This window comes from Centropristis striata, chromosome 15 (assembly GCF_030273125.1).
Source record: "Centropristis striata isolate RG_2023a ecotype Rhode Island chromosome 15, C.striata_1.0, whole genome shotgun sequence".
NCBI classification, from domain to species: Eukaryota; Metazoa; Chordata; class Actinopteri; order Perciformes; family Serranidae; genus Centropristis; species Centropristis striata.
The window spans coordinates 13,442,112-13,461,493 of record NC_081531.1 but is presented as its reverse complement, the minus strand read 5'-3'; the positions used below and the strand labels follow the sequence as shown (position 1 = coordinate 13,461,493).

The following is a 19,382-nucleotide window of genomic DNA, read 5'->3' as shown; positions in this document are numbered from 1 at the left end:
CTGGTGTAATTCTGTGTGATACCACTAGAGGGCAGTGTGAGTGTGTGGAGACAGGAGGGAAGAGGGAATCATGGAGAGAAGGTAGGGCTGGGCAATATGGCCAGAATCTTCTAACCCCATATAGGTAATTTCATATCTCAATAACATGAATCTAAATAATCTAAATAACATTTATATCACCTTATTCTATTTTCCCCTGGCAATTCAATAAATCAATAGTCTACAGGTACATCTCGAAAAATTAGAATATCGTGAAAAAGTTCAATATTTTTTGTCAATTATTTCAGAAAGTGAAACTCGTATATTACAGTCATTACACATAGAGTGAAATGGCTTACAGATAATGAAAACCTGTAATTCAGAGTCTCAGAAAATTAGAATATTACATAAGATCAATTTAAAAAAAGGATATTTTAACACAAATGTTAGGCGTCTATACATTAATATCAACTTATAGTATTTTTTCCTGGTAATTCAATAAATCAATAGTCTATATGAAATAACCACATGGTGAAGCCTGTTTGTATACTCCACGTTATAAGAACAGAGCCTCTATGGTTCGCTCCAGCTTTGCTCCTGTGTGCAACAATCACAACTTAGATAATCTTCTAAATTACATCATGTTGCTGTAATGAAGTTCGGCAGCTGGATTTTTGATGTTACAATAGAAACATATCGTAAAAAGATATAATAGTAATATAAATAATAGAAAATAGATGTACGATAGTCCAGCCCTACGGGAAAAAGCGTGTGTGTGTGTTTGCGTGTGTGTATGACCAAGAGTGTTTCGATTTTCATCTCTAAATGGATCCTCTTTTACATGACTTTGTTACCGTGAGAAAACTGGAACATTGATAGTGGGAAATATGTAAAGTTTATTATGTTGGCTGTAGGGAATACTTGAGGAACACAACTTTAAATGCATTTCCCTTTTTTTAAGCAATTGTGTTATTGAGTGTCTTCTTCCCCATGGCGCTTGGCTGTTGTTCTGTTAGCTCTTTGTTCTGTGTCAATTCAGAGGCAAAGGTGCACTCATTGATAAAGTTACTTACTTATAACTAGTTCAAAGTTTTATTTGATCGAAGGCCTTTCATTGCACAAATGTTTGTTCAGTATTAAAAAGAAAAAATAGGATTACTGCCCACACGTGTAGAACTGAGTGTTCTTGTGGGCTTGAGAATTGAGGGGGGAAAAAGTAGTTAAAACTATTCCAAAACCCACGAATAATGGCTGAATAAACAGATAGAGATGGGATCTACCGGTAGATGAAAACTGTGTCGAGGTAAATGTCAAATGCTGCTGCAGGATGTATGTAGAAGTTAGACAAACAGCCAGGGGTATCATTAGGGAACAGAGTACACAATTAAACATATTTAAAGGGAGTTAACTGTGACTCATGTAAACAAACAAACAAAAGAAACTGGTAAAAGCTGGTTTCAAAGCGTCTGGCCTGCAGCTCATTCTGAGGAAAAGTTTCCAGCTGCTTTAAAACAAAACAACAAAGGTGGATAAAATACAGGCTCTGCCATAAGCATGAGTAATTGTTTTATTTAAAAAAAACACTGAAAATACAGCTTGTTTTATACATGACAGCCATATGTACAGGATATAAAACAAAGACAAAAATAGATCATTGCTGTGAATGAGATAGCATTGAGGAGGAGATGATAGTATTGATCTTTGAAAGGCACAAGGGCTGAGCATGAAGAGCTCTGTGTGACAGAACTTTAATGATATCGCTGTCACACGACTCACGAAGGATTCGAATTGTCCGAGATCCAGCTGGACCCTTTGTTTCACCAGCCCCGGTGTCTTTCTCAGGCAGAACGATGGTTCTTTAGGCACCAGGTTATTGATTCACATCATCTAGAAACACTGGCTGAATCCAAATCTACCTTCACTCGACCTCCCTTCATGGACAATATGTCGAGTTGTGACGTGTCTGAAAGGGAGGGAGCGTTTTCTAAACAGTGATAAAGTTAAGGGACATCTTTTAAGCATCTACAGAAATGCATCTACCAGGAACATTTGATCTGAAAGGAAGGATTTTTATCATTTGGACTTATTAAGTGTCAAATGAAATGCCTTCAAGGGTAATTTACAAAAAAACATCTCCCACCAAATTATACTGAAGGTCATATGTTAAAGAAAGTATTTTGTCTAATTACAGCATTATACAAATAAAGATTGTTTAACAAATACTGTACATTCTACAGTAAAGCACTTTACTAGAACAACAAAAAAAAATACTATAAACAATAAGTTATGTTGACTCCAGAGGGTTGGGGTACTTGGTAACTCTTCTTTTTTAATATATATATATATATATTACACAATTTAGAGACCAACTTTTAGTGGTCATTCTTGTTTTGGAAAGCTTTGTTTCCAAAAACACGTTCATTTGGTCAGAAAGGATCGCAATTAAAATCATTTGGGCGACAAGACATTTTGCAGCAAAAGCAAAAAACAAGTAAAAAGGGAGACAAAAAAGATCAGCACACTAAAAACTGTACATGTAACAATTAAAATACATTAACATCTAAAAAGCATATTAAAACTGATTGGGTGTGATAGGAAAAAAAAAAAAGGCAATAACGAAAAAACAGAAAGCTACCCCGAACAAGACTATAAACATTTAGAATATTAACAGTTCTATCAGTAGAAGTAAATAAAGTAATACAAATAAAATACAGTTGAATATGATGTGATGGGAACTCAACAGATAGAGCTGCCGAGAACGAGTTTCAATTGAAACTAAACAAACTTTGTGATTCTTTTCACAAGGAAGTAAAAACAAGAAGGTGGAGAAGAGATTTTAGTGGTGATGAAAGACGGACCCCCTTGTTCAGAAACAGATCCCGGATCAGTCACAGGTGACGGCTTCTATTTGAACTTAATGCGATTAATGAGCTTGTTAAGTGCAAAATCTTATCAACCTCCTCACATCTGCGGATAAATCCAGGTACAGCTTAGCAACGAATATGAAACTGACAGGTTCAATTAAATAGATTGATTATTTAAAATTCATGAAGATCTTTACATGCTCTGACATCCAAACAAATAAGTGGATTAAAATGTGTGTTTTGGATTGCGTTTTCAGTAAATGCAATAAAAACAGATTGAGGTGAGACACTACAGACAACTGTTAGACTTTGGGCTATTTGGTCTCATGACATGTTTTCTTTCAGACCAGTGTAAAGAAAACATCCAAAATACACTATTTGTGTGTTTAAAGTCACCAAATTTTCACACGATACTGCCTCATTTGCATATTCAAACAGGACATTTCTGAAAACTCGTAATTAGAAAAACAATTGTCTTGATTCAAGTAATCAATTGTGATATCTATTAAACATTTTTAGCCTGTGGTGTCTTCCCTTACAACTGCTGCTTTGCATTTTATCCTTGTATTGCTGCATTTCAGGCCCTTTTACAGGGTCAAAAAGTAGTTTGCAATTAAGTTATCTGGTTTAGGTTGTAACAAAGGCCACAAAATGCCTGAAAATACCATTTCAGCTATGGAATATAATAAGGATAATTATGATAAGCAACTAGTTTCATACCATTTTTATAAAGAAAGCTGTGTACATGTACTGTATGGCTGTTCTCTGGGGGGGTTTATCCATAAAGTATGTACTTCAGCCTCAGACACTGAACTGTACAGTGCAGACGACATCAGCGTTGTCTATGTGCTACTGACCTAACTGCACTGAGGCCCTGACTGACACTGTAAACCACACAGCCTCAGCGCTACCCTGTTTACAAACAAACAAACAGACAGACAGACAAACAGGCTGGGAGTAAACTAGACACATTAACTCTACTGAAGGCTCTGTCACTTTGTGGTAACTTCTGCTCATTGAGGTCTAGCTCACTGATTCAAGTGTCTCGGCGGTCGTAACTTCACTGGCTCAAGTCATAAGATTTAGTCATAGTAGTTCATATTCACCCCTAGTGGCCCGGTGGCGCCGCAACGCAGCCACAGCGCACCAATAACGGAGAGGAAGCAAAGACGAAAAAACGGTTAGAGTCTAACATTCTTCTGGTTAACGGCTTCAGATAACGGAAAGGAGCGCCGTGGCACTCATTGTTAGTCAGGTCCATCGAAAGCATGTTATAGGCAGGTAAATATCTCTCAGAGGGCTAAGGCTAAGTACAGACAGACAGATTGAAGCAGACACATGGGCCAGAAAGTGGCTCTGTCACAGTGTCCAGCCATCAAGTTAATCAGCCTCCAAGTCAGAGGTAAGATGTGTGTGTGGCGTTTTCTTGCCTCTCCTCCCTTTAAACCCAGGGCTGCGTTCCAAACCGCCTACATCGCAGCATTTGGCTGCCAGTTCAACCAGACTGCCGAAATGAGTGCAGATGCTCTGGCAACACTCCCCAGGTCCGCGTCAGTGTGTATCAGGGGCTGCCGGCCTCCACGTCACTGTCGTCAGGGGCGCCCTTGTAAATCGGGCTCTTGCTCTGCAGCGCCGGCTCGTATTTGCGTGGGGATGACCTCTTGGCGGCTTCGCTGCTGTTCTTAATACCGTAGAAGAAGTAGATGGCGAAACCTGGAGCGGGAGAGGCAACAGGAAGTTACAAAACAGCCGTGTGAATGTGTAGGACTGGAAGTGCAAAAAACGATGAGTAAATGTACCGATGAGCATCCAGACGGCGAAGCGGCACCATGTGCCCCGGTCCAGCTGCATCATGAGGTAGATGTTGACGAAAACACTGAACAGGGGCAACCAGGGCAGCAGAGGGACCTGAGAGGACGTGAAATAAAAGAGTCAGCAAGACTATTTTTAAATTCACCTGGTTCTGCTTGAAGTGGAGCAGAGAATACAGGAATATACAAACACACTTCCTCCTATTTTTGCTCGTGTAAGTTTAAAATTTAAGGAATATATAAAACACGGTCACCCATAAAGTTGGAATAATTTTGATTTCAGACACAATCCTGAAATTAATTGTGGTTTCATTTTAATTGTGATATGTTTGAAAGAGATTGATTAATAAAGTTTTGAGAAGATGTACACTTTATCTGTCAATAATAAATCACATTGTCAGTCATTTCATGGAAAGAAATTCCACAAACTATTTTATTCCAACTTTATGGGCAAAATGGATTAGATATTACAGATTATTATTTCTATATTAGATTATGTTTTGTCTGGGTTATAACTGTTAATTCAACAGTTAAAATGGATTTTGCAGATTTTAATGCTTAAGAATGTAAGTGCCTTGTTAGCTTTTTTCTTAAACTAAGAGATAAGAGCAATTTAAGAGACTGGTGCTGATTGAAGCCAGTGAAGTGACCTGCCCTGTGTAATAAAACAAAGACATAACACAGAATCGGTCTGTTCTCAGGGTTTGACTGTTACCTTGAAAGTGAGAGCCTCTTTGCTCTCGGGCTGCCTGACGATGATGATGAGACAGACAACACACAGCAGAAACAAGATGACACAGGGCACCATGACAGCTGCGTGTCCAGCCAGCAGCTCCGTCAGACAGTTGGCCAGGATAATGCACAGTACGGTGATAAAAACAGCTGCAGAGAGACAAGACAAAATACTCAGAAGATGCAGATTTTCATGCATTTGTCTTATTCGCTGCAATTATCAGCAGATTGGAGTCAATAACAAGCTCCAGCTTCTGCCTCCACCCAGACACACTTACAAATAATAGCAGTGGTGGCGTAGACGATGTTCCCGGAGGTCTTCGTTGGGTTCTTCCCGCTCGGGCAGAAGAGCAGTTTGAAGGTGAAGGCCTCACGGAGCGGCTTCTCTTCCGTCTCCATGCCGTACTCGTCGCCGCTGTCCCCTCCGCTTACAGCGACCTTCTCTCCTTCCACCAGCTCCACCAGCTTCTCCATCTGGCTGGATGAGTTCAGGGTGCCCGGCTGGTACCTGTCGAGGGAGGGAAGTGTGTGGAGATGTTAGAAATATTGGCTGGCAGTGATATTAGTGCAGCAGCTGGTGGAGTATTTACCACACTGTTCTGATTTCAGAAGACTTCGAGAGTGTGTTTACCTGAGGATGAGGACGCAGATGGCCACTAAAGAGTACGCCAACAGAGTTCCGATAGACATGAGATCAACTAGAGCTGCCAGGTCGAACAGGAAGGCCATCAGAGCTGGAAGGAGAAGTAAAAAGTGATTTCTTAGTACATTTACATCACAACACATCTCTCAGGCATGAAAGCACTTCTTTGTTCTCCTTTCTGAGTCTGCCGACTGTCAGACTGTCGTCTTATAATCCTTCAGAAGCTCTTAGATCTTCTGTTGCTAGGTTTTTAAATACGCGCAATTATCATAAAAGAACAGAGGCCGCTTTTTTTTCCTCTAAACTAAACAGAGATTAGGGCTGTGGGAGCATGTTTTAAAAGACTGAAAACCTAATTTTAATTAATGGCATTTTCCCTTTCTCTAATTTTTACTATTCTATGGGGATCTTAAATTTAAATTCTTAGGCTCTTTTATTGTCCAATTATGTACTTATATGCTGTATTTTTTTTAGCTTGATCTCTTATGAAAAGCTCGATAAATAGAGGTTTTATTATTATTATCAAAATGTACACATGGACAAATAATCTTAATATGTGTTTTTGCAGACCTTTTCTAACGGTTATTGATCGTGGACCGACAGCTAGTCAGACAGGCTGCTGGATAGAGCTGAAACAGGAGACAGAGCTGTCTGAACTCTCCCTGACAAACTACAATCAAACGGCTCTCGACAGACTCGACAGCACAGGATAGACACAGCAAAGACAACCTGCTGGCCTGAAGCAATGAACAAACAGGACGACAAAAGATACACAGGTAAATAGAAGATAAACACACGCAAGGATAAAGAAAAAAAACCATGACAAATATGCAAATGGTTGCAATGAGTGTACCTGCAACAATGCCAGAAGCGATGGTAGCCAGGAGAGGAGTCTTTGTGCGAGCGTTGATCCTGGACAGGATACGGAACAGCAGCCCGTCCTCAGCCATGGCGTAGATAACACGGGGCATGGGGAACATAGAGCCTAGGAGACTTGACAGAACATCAATAATTATTATTAGACTTAAATATTAAAAAAAAACTTTCCAGTGTAGTGGAAACTGTAAAGATAATTCCCCTCCTTACCTGGTGGACAGAGCGCAGAGCGAGCCCACAGCCACGATGTATCTGGCAGGAGCCCAGCCCACGTAGCTGAAGGCCTCGGGCAGAGGGCTCTGGGTGTTCAGCTGGTAGTACGGCATCATGAGGGTCAGGGCGGCCGACACGCCGAAGTAGGCGAAAAAGCAAATGAGCAGCGAGGCGACGATGCCAACAGGTATGGACCGCATGGGGTTCTTAGCTTCTTCGCCTGAGGAAACAAAAAGAGGATTAGTGGATCAAGTCAAAGTGTGTAATGCAACTTCCATTTACTGTTTATATAATCATTTCTTGGGCGATATATATCGATATAAAAAATATCAATATATTCTTAAATGTGACATGGAATTAGACCATATCGCATACATCGATATAGTTCAACATTTTTCTCTTTCTTCATATATAAATGCTTCCCTCACTAGGGGTTTGTCATATTTAGTTATTTTGTAATGTTTGTTATTCTTTTCTAATATAAATACATTTATTTCAGAAAAAGATTGGCCTATTTAATTTCATAGGCTATTTTTATTTAAGATTTAAATGTGCACTTTATGGAGCTTTGATTTTTTTTTTTTTTAAAAAGGTACTCCTGTTATACAGTATTTATGTTCACTTAAATAAACAGTTACAATAAAACTACTTGTGACATGTCATACATGGTTTTGACTTTGACTGAACATTTGCTCTCACTTTGCAAATATAATATCGTATATATATATATATCATATATCGATATTCAGCCTAAATATATGGGGATATGACTTTTGGTCCATATCGCCCAGCCCTAATACTTCTCATGGAAATATTAAAAGCACTCACTTGTTGTAGCGATGCAGTCAAAGCCCACAAAGGCGTAGAAGCAGGTGGCAGCACCAGACAGGACTCCAGTCAGACCAAACGGCGCAAAACCACCCACGCCAAATTCCTCCTCGATTCTGAGCGACAGAATAACAGAGACACACAGTTTAACAATCAAACGAAGGTGAAACAGCAAAACTTTGTCAAGTTACTTTGATGTCAAATACTGACTTCTCCCGGCTGCTGTTGGAGATGTTTCTGAAGATGAGGTAGTCTTCCTCCTTCAGGTTCCAGTTGGCCGTGTCCCCCTTAACAAAGCCAGAGATGATAACGAAGCCCAGAACCACCAGATTGATGCCTGTGAAGATCTTATTCACCAGCGCCGACTCGTTCACACCAAAGGCCAGAAGTCCTGAGGGCAGAAGGAGAGGGATCATGTAACAAAGAGGAGAGAGAATTCATATTCCAGTTACAATAACAAGTGTCCTGCTATGTGGGTGGATGTGTGTGTGCTTCAACTGATCAGTCAGCGACACCAATCCACTAATTATTTCTCTCCAACACAGCTACTGGCATCCCTCGCTCGCTGCAATGTTAGTGTGACAACTGTTCTGGCTATTATGTAATGTTTTTAATACAATGTTGATGACCATGTTAACTAAGTCTGAAAAAATTAAAATGATTTTTAAGATTCACATAAAAAAACTATGGAGTAATGTTTACTTGACAACCCTTTGTCACAGGTACCATTGGTCTGAGTCGCAAAATGAAGGATACAACTTCCTCAGATTGTTTAGTTAAAAATATTAAGAGGTAAAACTGCAAGTAAGATAACAGAAAAGTGTATAAATAATAAATGCATTTCTTTATTTCTTATTTTCCATTATATTTACTCTCTAAAGTCTACAACCCACTACCAGGTTTGAAAGATATACTTTTTTTAAAAATAAATCACCAAAATGTTACCATATATTATAGCCAGGAACTGTAAAACAGAAATTATTGACAAATTTTCAAATTCCCGATGGTCCTTGAACCAGTCATGTGTAATGAACGACTTGGTCGGGAAAAATAACCAAATCTTTAGTTTATAATAAAACCCTCATATTTAATCAAAAATCATTATTCTAGGTGTTTCATTTAAACTTTTGCCAAAAATAAAGCATTTGCACTAAGCAGATCATGTAAAAAAAACATTACATTTTACGCCGGAGAAGATCCTGACCCCCTGGTTGGGAAGAATAATGATAAATGATGAGCAGGGCAACTCACCACTGAGCAGCAGGACCAGGATGAGGGCGAACAGGTCAGGGTACTCTGCCAGCACATTCCCTGGCACCTCCATTTTCATGGATGATTTAAAGAAGTCAGAGATCTTTTGCTCAACCAGGCTGTCGAACGTTGAGCTCCACGCCCTGGCTACACTTGCCGTACCTTAAAACAACAGACAGAAACCGATATAAGTCAACAATGTAGTGGCTGAAAATTATGTTAAAAAAACAACTTAAAAAAGCAGAGCATTCCACTGAAACTTTTAAAAAAAACCTCACCTATCACATAGGAGAGGATGAGGTTCCACCCTGTGATGAAGGCCCAGATTTCTCCAACCGTCACGTAGCTGTAAAGGTACGCAGAGCCCGTTTTGGGGACACGGGCGCCGAATTCAGCGTAGCACAGGCCGGCCAACATGGACGACAGAGCGGCGATGAGGAAGCAGAGGACAATAGCAGGTCCCGCCTTTTCTCGGGCAACCTCGCCAGCGAGGACGTAGACACCTGCGCCGAGTGTGGAGCCCACCCCCAAGGCAATGAGGTCCAGGGTGGACAGGCAGCGGGCGAATTGGGTCTCTTCACTGGAGAAGTCTAAAGCCCGTCGCCGCAGCAGGGTTTTGCCAAAGTTGGACAGCTTGCTGGCCATATTTGCTGTGACTGTGTGTGGGCGCAGAACCAGGCTGTGTGTTTTAAATCCTGCTAGTGTGGGTGTGTGTGATTGACACAGCTTAGACACAACACGTGTGACTGGTCCGAGAGTAGAAGTACTCTGAGCAGATGGGTAGGTAAATTAGGTACTTTTTTTTTAACCTTTAGTGCAGGTGTGATGAGTTAGGCAGCAGTCACTCTAGCTCACAAAACAGGAAGCGGCAGATCCGTGGTTAAAGTGTTTTGCAGCAGCAGATTAGGACCTGTAAGAGAACAGAGGAAGAAAACAAGAGCTCAAAACAGAGAACTATTCAGTAACTGCCAAAGCTTACATTATTTACAGCTCTGCGTTTGGCCATGTGCAGGTGGATTATGACAATTTTTTCGCAGGAAAGCGTCTCAAACTGCTAGAAAAACAAAAAAAACCCTGCAGAAATGCTTAAAGAAAATGTCAACCCAGGTAGCACTAGCGCTGTTGGAAATGTTCCTGGAATTCTCTACTCTTAAGGAAAGAGGAGAGTCAGCGGCAGGTTTGGAGACAAAAAAGAGACATGAGAACCTGCATAAATACCAGTTACGCAACTTCCAGGAATTCATACCTCCACCTCTCAGAGCATAGTAACACATCATGAGACGCAGTAGGGCACGGAGAGATCTCATGAAGACAAAAGAAAACTTAATGCTTCATTTTTTTAATATGACAAATAAACCAGCCGTAGTACACGCCCCTATGAAAACACAAGAACACCTAGTTTAATTCCTCACCACTCCCTTACTGCGAGAAAGAGAGCTCTACTACTTATGTTATGTTTTTTCAGCAGGTAGAGGCCGACAGGGAGAAGCCTGGGAACGCCAGGGGCTGTCAAGGGATGATATGGTTGAATTCAGCAAGCTAATATCAACAAGGGAGAGGAGGACAGCGTGAACCAGCGGCTTGATAAGGTGAACCAGCTGCACTGGGAGAACGCTCCTGTACAGATAACATACACTGACCCTTACCCTAAATAAAAACTACAAGAAAAGGTCAAAGATATACCAAGTTACCCCTGAAATTGACTCTTTGAGTCTTTAGATCACAAAATCTTTACTTTAACATACGAATGTCTAAGGACCGGCCTATTATCAAATTATATTTTCAACAGTAACCACTACTACATGTTGAATACAGGTTTCCAAAAATATATTTAATATGTACTTAATTAGTTTTCAGTAAGTTGTGGCAGTACACTTTCTGACTATTATCTAATATTTGTTTAAAAAAATATATACGGTATAAATATATATATATATATATATATATATATATATATATATATATATATATATTATATTTATCTATTTTCTATATTTATTTGTGTCTTTTCTATCTTTAATAATTGTTCAGTTGTTTTATAGTTAAAGTAAAAATAAATAATACTTTTTAAAAAATCCAATAAAGTGTTAAAAAATACCAATAATAAAAAAGTTTAATAATGGTAATGACAAAGTGCGCAGCCCTGGTGTGCACTCGGTGTTATCATCGTTTATATTCTTCATGTATTATCAACAGAAAAAAACAAGCAAACAGTAATCCACAAGGACAACGACAACACATTTACGTCAGCAACAATGAGCTTGTCAAGTTCAGGAAAGAGGGAATGATAACGATTACACTGGATTCTGCAAAACACACTGTACACAAACACACACACAACCTACACGAGCAGTTCATAACAGGCCAAGGACACCTGCTACAGCTCATCTGACCAGGACAGATACAATGTCTTTGTTTGTCTTTGGTGGCAGTAAGATTACCAAATAGGTTAAAACAGACAGGTTGGACGTCAATCACAAATTCACATGTGACATATCTGCAGCTATACACTAAACCCAAGAGAAATGTCATTACATAAGAGTTTTTTTAACTCCCAAGCTTTGATCGTGGTGCTTACACAAGTTACACCTGTAGGTTTACTCCACCTTGAAGAAATGCTTTAAAACGATTATGCAATATACTCAGGCATGCAGCTGCTCCTGCTGTGTGACGCCTTTAGCCCAAACACATATTCTTTAGATTATGAACTTCTCCATGTACTGTAATCATAATTTTATAAATAATAACTTTCCAGAGTGAATAATTTCTTCTGATTGACAGCTGGAGCCAAGACTTGTCATGCCGTAAGTCGTCATCTTAGTGCTTTTTTGGAGGGAGGTGTTATTTTGAAAGGTTAAAATAATATCACTAAATAAAGCTTATAACTATTGAACCTCCGGATGTCCATGAGGAGCCACAGCACAACACTGAGACCAAAGCTTTACACATGGAGTGTGTGGATGAGTGAGTGTGAATGTCTGTAATGAATGCAACATTTGTCTTGGTTGAGATGACTCAGTGCAGCCTGTCTTTTCTTACATGTTTTTACATGTTTTTTAATGTGGTATGTGATATCTCAGTGTGATTACTTCCCACTTTCTGGGAAGCTGTCAAACTCGTTTTTAGTCTTTTATTTTGGTAAGGTTATAGAGTTACTGTTTGGCATTTTTTGTACATAATCACTGATAATCATCCCTTGACATTTCAGTTTGCTTAATTGTTGCAACACATTGTTTTTTGAGTTGATACACGTTTGCATACGCAAGCCATTCTTCTACAGTCAAGGGCGAAGGGGAGTTTATCTGCAAATACTACACTACTATGGTGGCAACTACTACAACTGCATGACTAACTATTAACAATGCTGTAAAAGGGAAGATGATAAAGGTTAACCTGCTCACATTTAGAAGCTCCGCTGTCCTTAAAGGGGAAACATACAAATGGATCAGCTTTCTAAGAACTAAAGACTGAACTCAGCTCCAGAGGACTGAAGACAATTTTCCCATTTCATTACACAACAAGACAAAAAGCAGTTAAAAAAACACTATGTTGAATTTTTCCATGAGTGGTATGAGGTGCAGTAGGGTTAAAGCTGAAAGGGATGCCACGTCTGAAGCTGTTAAAGCTGTGACACCGGATTCCTTAGTGTGAGTGCTGAGAAGGCGAATGGACATTTCAGGCCTATCAGTCACTTCACCGGTCAGGCAGCAAAGAGAACAAGTGAAACACTAACCCGGCATCAAAGGCCAGTCCCACTGTGGCACAGTGTGAGCGTAGTTGTCTACCTGGATCACGCAGGTTCCCCAAAAAGCAATTTTACACTTATTAAATCTGTGAAAGTAATTATTTCTGTGTGCTGGTTGGGAGGGACTGCCAACAGCATTTCACAAAGTCGATTTTTGTTGCGCTGACAAGCTTTTGTTCCCCTTGCATCTACGTTTTTCTAAGGATTTCTGTAAAAAAAAAAAAAAAAAGAAAGAAATTGCAGCGACCGACCTAGTGCCACAACCTCAAGTTCACAAGATCAGTTCATGCAAAGTTTCAGGTCACACGGTACCTTTTTAAAAAGGAAGAAGGGGGGAAAAAGTCTTTCAGCTGTAGATTATGTTATAGTCTATTTTTGCCCTGTTCTTTTTCATAACACACAGGATACAAGCTCCCACAATGTTTCAGCACAATGACAAAATTCTATTAATACCATAAAAATAACATAACCCATTTATCAAAGCTCTGCTAGTCTTACCATTTCAAAAGAGAATATCCTGCCTAGTACAGTTAAGTGTTGGGAGAAAAAGGGGACAAACAGTCAAACAATGAAATACAAACAGCACAGAGAGCACCCAACAATAAACAGTCAGCCCTCTGAAGACTGATGGGAAACTGGTACTTGGTGGATATTCTCCCACTCCCCACTTGGCGTGACATTCCATTCGTTTTCCACTCACACACCAGGAACTGAGATCTGAGAGTGTCAATGTTGTATCAATAAACATTAAATACGAAAGCACTGTGCCCAGCTGGCTGTGATCTCGGCAGGGGTTCAAACGCACCTTCACTAAGTAGGACACAGTGCTGAACTGAAACTATGTAAACTGTGAAACACTCAGAGAACTTCACATCGGCACAGTTACATTGCCAGTTCTTGACGTAAAATAAAAACTTTGTTTAAAAAGTATGATTTTGGAGGTTATAAAGGTGCAGACCAGCAGGCTGTATGACCTCATTTAAGGGTGGTCTCATTAGAGCGCTCTCGAGGCACCTCTACCTTCTCGATGCCTCAGTCACGTCAGCTAGTAGCTAATCTTTTCCTTGTGGTTTTCACGAGGGCGCCTGTTTGTGTAAGTGGGGCAGATTTACAGTATGCCAGGTTGCATGGAGGTGTGTCTCGCCACGTAACAACCAGAACACACCCACATGAAAAGACCAGTGTGCTACCTGGAGCCATTTTGTCCCGAATAAAAGGGAACAAACTAAAAGGCTCTTTCTGTTTGAGGACTATGACCACCAGCTCAGGCCAGCAGAACTCCGGTTACAACAGGCTCCTGGGATAATGGCCCTGTTACTTGACTTAGCATTGCTGCAACTGCTGCCATCGACTCTTAAGAGGATTAGATGGAGAAGAAACAAACCTGCTAACCTCATTACAGCGTGTTGCTGCTCCCCATTCCTCCATACAAACAACGCATGGCTTTGTTTTGACTGCCACCTTTCACAACAACAACAACAACAACACACCTCTATGGTTATATAACCAAGCAGGCAATGCCATCTCTGCTATGTCATAGCAGCATTGTCAAACATCTTAATATCCAATGTAAATAGAAGGGTATCAGTATTTTCTTACACCTCTAATGGAAATATAGTCTAAAATCTAAAGTTTAGATTTACTTTAAATCCTGTATAACTCAATCCATAATAATAATAATGATATTCACAGTGGTAACACAAGTGTTTCTTAATTTGTGGGGTCAGCAGCTGAACAAAGGGAACACCATGTTCAGTACTCTGTGATGATGAATGTGACCTTCCATAACCCTGGAAGTTACACCGTATCATGACTGGCTGTACAGAGTCACCCAGCCATTCTTCAGCCATCTCACACACACACAATGGTTTTCCAGGTGTTTGAAGTTGAGCCGGAAATATATGTTTGTATGTATAAGGTACGCATTAGTTTAACATAAAGGCAGTTTGTGTGTGTGTGTGTGTGTGTGTGTAAGGACTGACCACTGAGACTGAACCGAACGACCCTTTAAGTCACCTGGCTGAAACCCAGCACGGCTGCCAAAAAATGCTCTTTGCTGTGAGATGGAATCTGACAAACTCAGGATCTGTTCGCTTTCCCATGACCAATGCCAACACCACTAATATGAACAGAAGGACAAATCTAGTCTACACAAAAATGGATAAACTATCAGCTGCCAATGCATGCCAAGATATGGCTACTATGTTACACAAGTCACAACAGATGAGGCAATGTATGCGGAAAAACTTGGCAGCAGTGTTCCATCAAATTTTTCCTTTTAAGTCTTTAATTATGTCCTGACTAATTACAAACTATGCTGCCACATTTCACACCTTCTCCTAGAAATATTTCTAACTACATCTGTTTGACTTCATACTTGGCGGCTTGCTGAGTGCGAGCTCTTGGGATCTAGTGGACGTGGGCTAGTGAATTGAGAGACAAACGCCTATTAACAGAGACTTGGCCCCGCCCTTCTTGGCTTCTGATTGGCTAGTACTAGTTGTCTTTGTTGGTTGGGGTTTAGTCATGAGGAGTGATATTGGTTAAGGTTGGAGTAAAAACGTCTGGGTCATGTTGGCCCTGCCTTCGCCAGCCTATAAAAAAAAAAAGAAGATATACCCTACAGCAAACTAACATTTTATGTTTCTGCGACGCAACTTTCTGGTGACCTTCAATATTTTACTAGAGATAACTTATCAGACATGATTAAACCAAGGCCAGCAGTCCCACTCCCTAGTCCAAAGACGTAGAACTGCTCAATAAGATGCAACAATTACAGCACACAAGACCTCCTCCTACTCCTCCACCTCAAACATGATTTTGTTATGGTGACTGCTGATACTATTATCTACAGACAACATCTCACTGGCAGTGGGGCTAGATGATATGATGGTATACATCGCCAAAAAGATATAAATATGTCTGTCGTTTCTACCGTGATTTTGAAAACCCAGCAGCTCAACAGTGTTAATGCCACACAGGTGCTTTATATTCTGATCCTTGCCAGTGGGAGTGAACCATAGAGAGATCATTTTGCTAACATGGAGTATACAAAAGCAGACATTAGCATGTGGTTATTTTATACAGACTGTTCATGAATTAAACTAAAAACACACCTTATCGTGATATACATTGTTATCGACATATGAAAAGATCATCAACGGGACAGAAGTGTTAGCCAAAATGCCCAGCCCTAACATGCAGTATGGTCTTAATAGTCCATAAATGTCTGTTACAAAACAGACCCACAGTTCCTTGTTGTGTAAATGTATGTGGTGAAATGGGAATTGCTCAACTGGGTGTAAAAGTAACAGAGGTGTTATTAATATTAAGTCTAATCCCAGAAATGTTGTTATACTTAGTTTGATGCAATACAATGGAATATGATGTTAACAATACACTTTTTAAGATAGGAATTATAGCATGAACTTTGTATTTGAGTGCATTAATATTATTTTTTATTGGTGTACCTAAGATGTTGGCAACGCTACATTTTCTACAACCCCCCCAGGATGCATCAATAGAACAGTCTGGTGTGGTTTTACTTGTTCAGCAATGTAAATGTCATGGGAAATACCAGGCCGGTTTTTTTTCTTCAATAATTAAAAATACAAACAATCCATAGCAACAGCAATGACAAGCTCTGATAACTAATGACAAAACCTGACAAATTCAGCCTTTACTTGGGTTTCGACTTTTGCTGCATTGAGCTGGCATTAGTGAAGTATAAATAAAGCCTGAATTTAAGGAAAGTAACGTGGCATGTGGCGAGCGCAACAACCTCTCATCAAACAACCTGACCTCCGCCAAGCAGGTTAGGATCAAATTACACATCCTGATTCTCTACTCTTGTGTTCACCACCAGCACCACCACCACCATAATTAACGTTACACTACATTCCTAATCACCGGAGTGGCTTTAAATCGGCTGATGCAACCCAAGCATGGTACCACCCTGGACTGGCAACATGCTAGTGAAAATTACCCGGAAGGATGACTCACTTTGACGGCACTCGCGGCTGTTGGGCATCAAGGCTCCGATAAAAGCTGCATTAATTTACACTTAAAATAGCCTGTCTGGTGTCCACTATATTGTCCAGCTGTCCGTCTGGCTGATAGTCCATCTGTCAGGGGTTGAAACACCACCTTGTAGCTACGTGGCTCCGGTTAGTTCTCGCGTGGTGCAAATGTTGCCTTCAAGATGCGGAAACACCGTATTTGCTTAAGGTACAGTACAAACAGAGCTGGTGCTTCTGACGCTTGTATTGACAACGATACTGGCGGTCAGTATTGACAATTCAATTTAAACGTAATGAGGAAATCTTGCGTCATCTTTCAGAGTTACATCTGACCGCAAGCTCCCTTTTTGTTCAAGGATGATCCATTGGATTGCAAGGAATTCGGCGCGTTTGGGGGTCTTTGAACGCAGCATTCCGGTCATCTCACGCCCTACTAGTGAAGTGAGCTGCCCGGTGTTGTGTCCTTACTGGTTTCCACACTAACTGGTGCCCGTACTGGTGTGTGCAACTGTTTTCTGCCTCATTTAGCAGATTCGTCACATATTTAATAAACAGTCATAGAAAATATTAGACCGCCCTTGTTTTCTCCTTGCTTTCTTGTTCATTTTAATGCCTGGTACAACGAAAGGTACATTTGTTTGGACAAATATAACGATAACATCAAAAATAGCTCATAAGAGTTTAATTTAAGAGCTGATATCTAGACATTTAACATGGTTTTCTTGTTAATGATTTTGGTTATAATAAATAAAAACATGGAAATGTCTAGATGTCAGCTCTTAAATGTAATTTGTATGAGCTATTTCTGTTGTTATCGTTATATTTGTCCAAAAAAATGTACCTTTAGTTGTACCATGCATTAAAATAAACAAGAAATGGAAGAAGGGTAGTTTAATCATTTTTCCATGACTGTAGAGGTGATGGTTCATGAAAAATGTAATTTTGTTGTAGTGAATTGGAATCCAGCTCTAACCGAACTTGTAAACATAATATTTTCATGCTTTCTTTTTATGTTTAGGTGGCTGTGATGTACAACAACAATAATATCCACATTAGATGGAGATGCGACCTGGAAATCGCCAGTTATATGTTTAATAAATATGTGACGAATCTGCTAACTGAGGCAAAACACAGCTGCACACACGAGTATGGCAACCAGTTAGTGTGGAAACCAGTAAGGACACAACACCGGCGAGACCAAAACAATGAATGGAAACCTCGAGTGATACCACGGAAACGTGTCGAGTCGTAAGTTTAGCCTCTAATAAAACAGTTTCGACAATTTCACATAACGACTACCTGTCATTAAATATCCCGATTCTACTCTGTTGTGGTTCTCCGTTTGACGACATCAGCTGTTTCCCCGCTCAAATTACAAATTACGCCGCCGCTTCCTAAGAACATCAACATCGGTGAATAAACCTTAAAACCCTTTTAACTGTAAACAGTCTTAATTTATTCTAAAAACATGAAGCACCAAGCTAAGACACGTTATGCTATTTGCAAACATGAGTGTGCCAATAGAAGTGACAACACGAGGGAGGATTGCATCAGTCTACTTCTACGATCAAGTACATTTAAACATACGGGCGGAGATAACGTGGTTACAAGGCAACTTGAATAAAAGAACAACAGTTTTAATGTCTAAATGAAATATGATGAAGGGGATTACCTTTACTTTCTTCTGGTTGAAAGTGATACAAGGGCAGAGGCGCTGTCGCCGCGGCAGCTGCTGATGAAATATCCCGCTCGGTTGAGCGTGTGTGTGGTTTTGATTCGCGGGGAGGGGCGGGGCGTGGAGCCTAAACAAACTGACGCACCACGGAGGCGGAGCTTTCCACTCATGAATGGAAATACAGACGTAAGAATATTTAAAACGTTTCTGAAAAGTCGCCAGGCGGTTGAAATACTCCGGTCGAATATATCGAAGAGCTTGAACGACGAAAAGAAGAAATAGAAGAAACGTTTAAAAGGTACAGAAAGAGACACCTGAGAAAGTGTGCGCGTGCTTTCTCGTAGTAGGAATGCCCATATATGGCAAACTAGCGTCAGCGTCCCCCCCAACCCCCCTGTGAGAGCTATGTATAGGCCCTGGCTGCACTCCCTTCACTATATCCGCTGCTGCTTTGTTCAAAACATTAAAAGAAAAGCAGGGAAAACTATTTCTTTCATGTGCATTTGCACCCAGTGACCCGAGCATACCGGAGGGTCAGTGGTGGTGGCACAGCAATGTCATTTTAAACGTTTTATTCTTGATTTGCCATAATCAAACCTCATCCCAAAATCTAGCCAATGTGTGGATGATGCCATTCAGTGACATCATACATTTTAATGAGGGGGCACAAGAATTCAAAACAGTGCAGTCTGATGCAACAGAAACACTATATGGCATCAGTTAAATAAATACCACAACGTTTTGCA

At 40.3% G+C, this 19,382-nt stretch overlaps 1 protein-coding gene across 2 annotated transcripts; it reads right to left on the bottom strand.

Moving 5' to 3' along the window:
- Positions 1 to 1,532: 1,532 nt before the first annotated feature.
- Positions 1,533 to 18,703, bottom strand: slc7a3a (solute carrier family 7 member 3a). 2 transcript variants are annotated; one of them, XM_059351287.1, is made up of 12 exons: positions 18,634 to 18,703; positions 9,476 to 10,107; positions 9,198 to 9,359; positions 8,157 to 8,337; positions 7,947 to 8,062; positions 7,116 to 7,338; positions 6,883 to 7,022; positions 6,018 to 6,120; positions 5,665 to 5,894; positions 5,370 to 5,536; positions 4,643 to 4,751; positions 1,533 to 4,556 (listed from the first exon to the last, which is right to left on the bottom strand). In XM_059351287.1, the coding sequence occupies exons 2-12, from the start codon at positions 9,840 to 9,842 to the stop codon at positions 4,405 to 4,407; spliced, it is 1,950 nt and encodes a 649-aa protein (XP_059207270.1). In that variant the 5' UTR covers positions 9,843 to 10,107; positions 18,634 to 18,703; the 3' UTR covers positions 1,533 to 4,404. The 2 variants fall into 2 exon arrangements, with proteins under 2 accessions (XP_059207270.1, XP_059207269.1); XM_059351286.1 differs by lacking the exon at positions 18,634 to 18,703 and adding an exon at positions 16,945 to 17,148.
- Between the last annotated feature and the right edge of the window lie 679 nt (positions 18,704 to 19,382).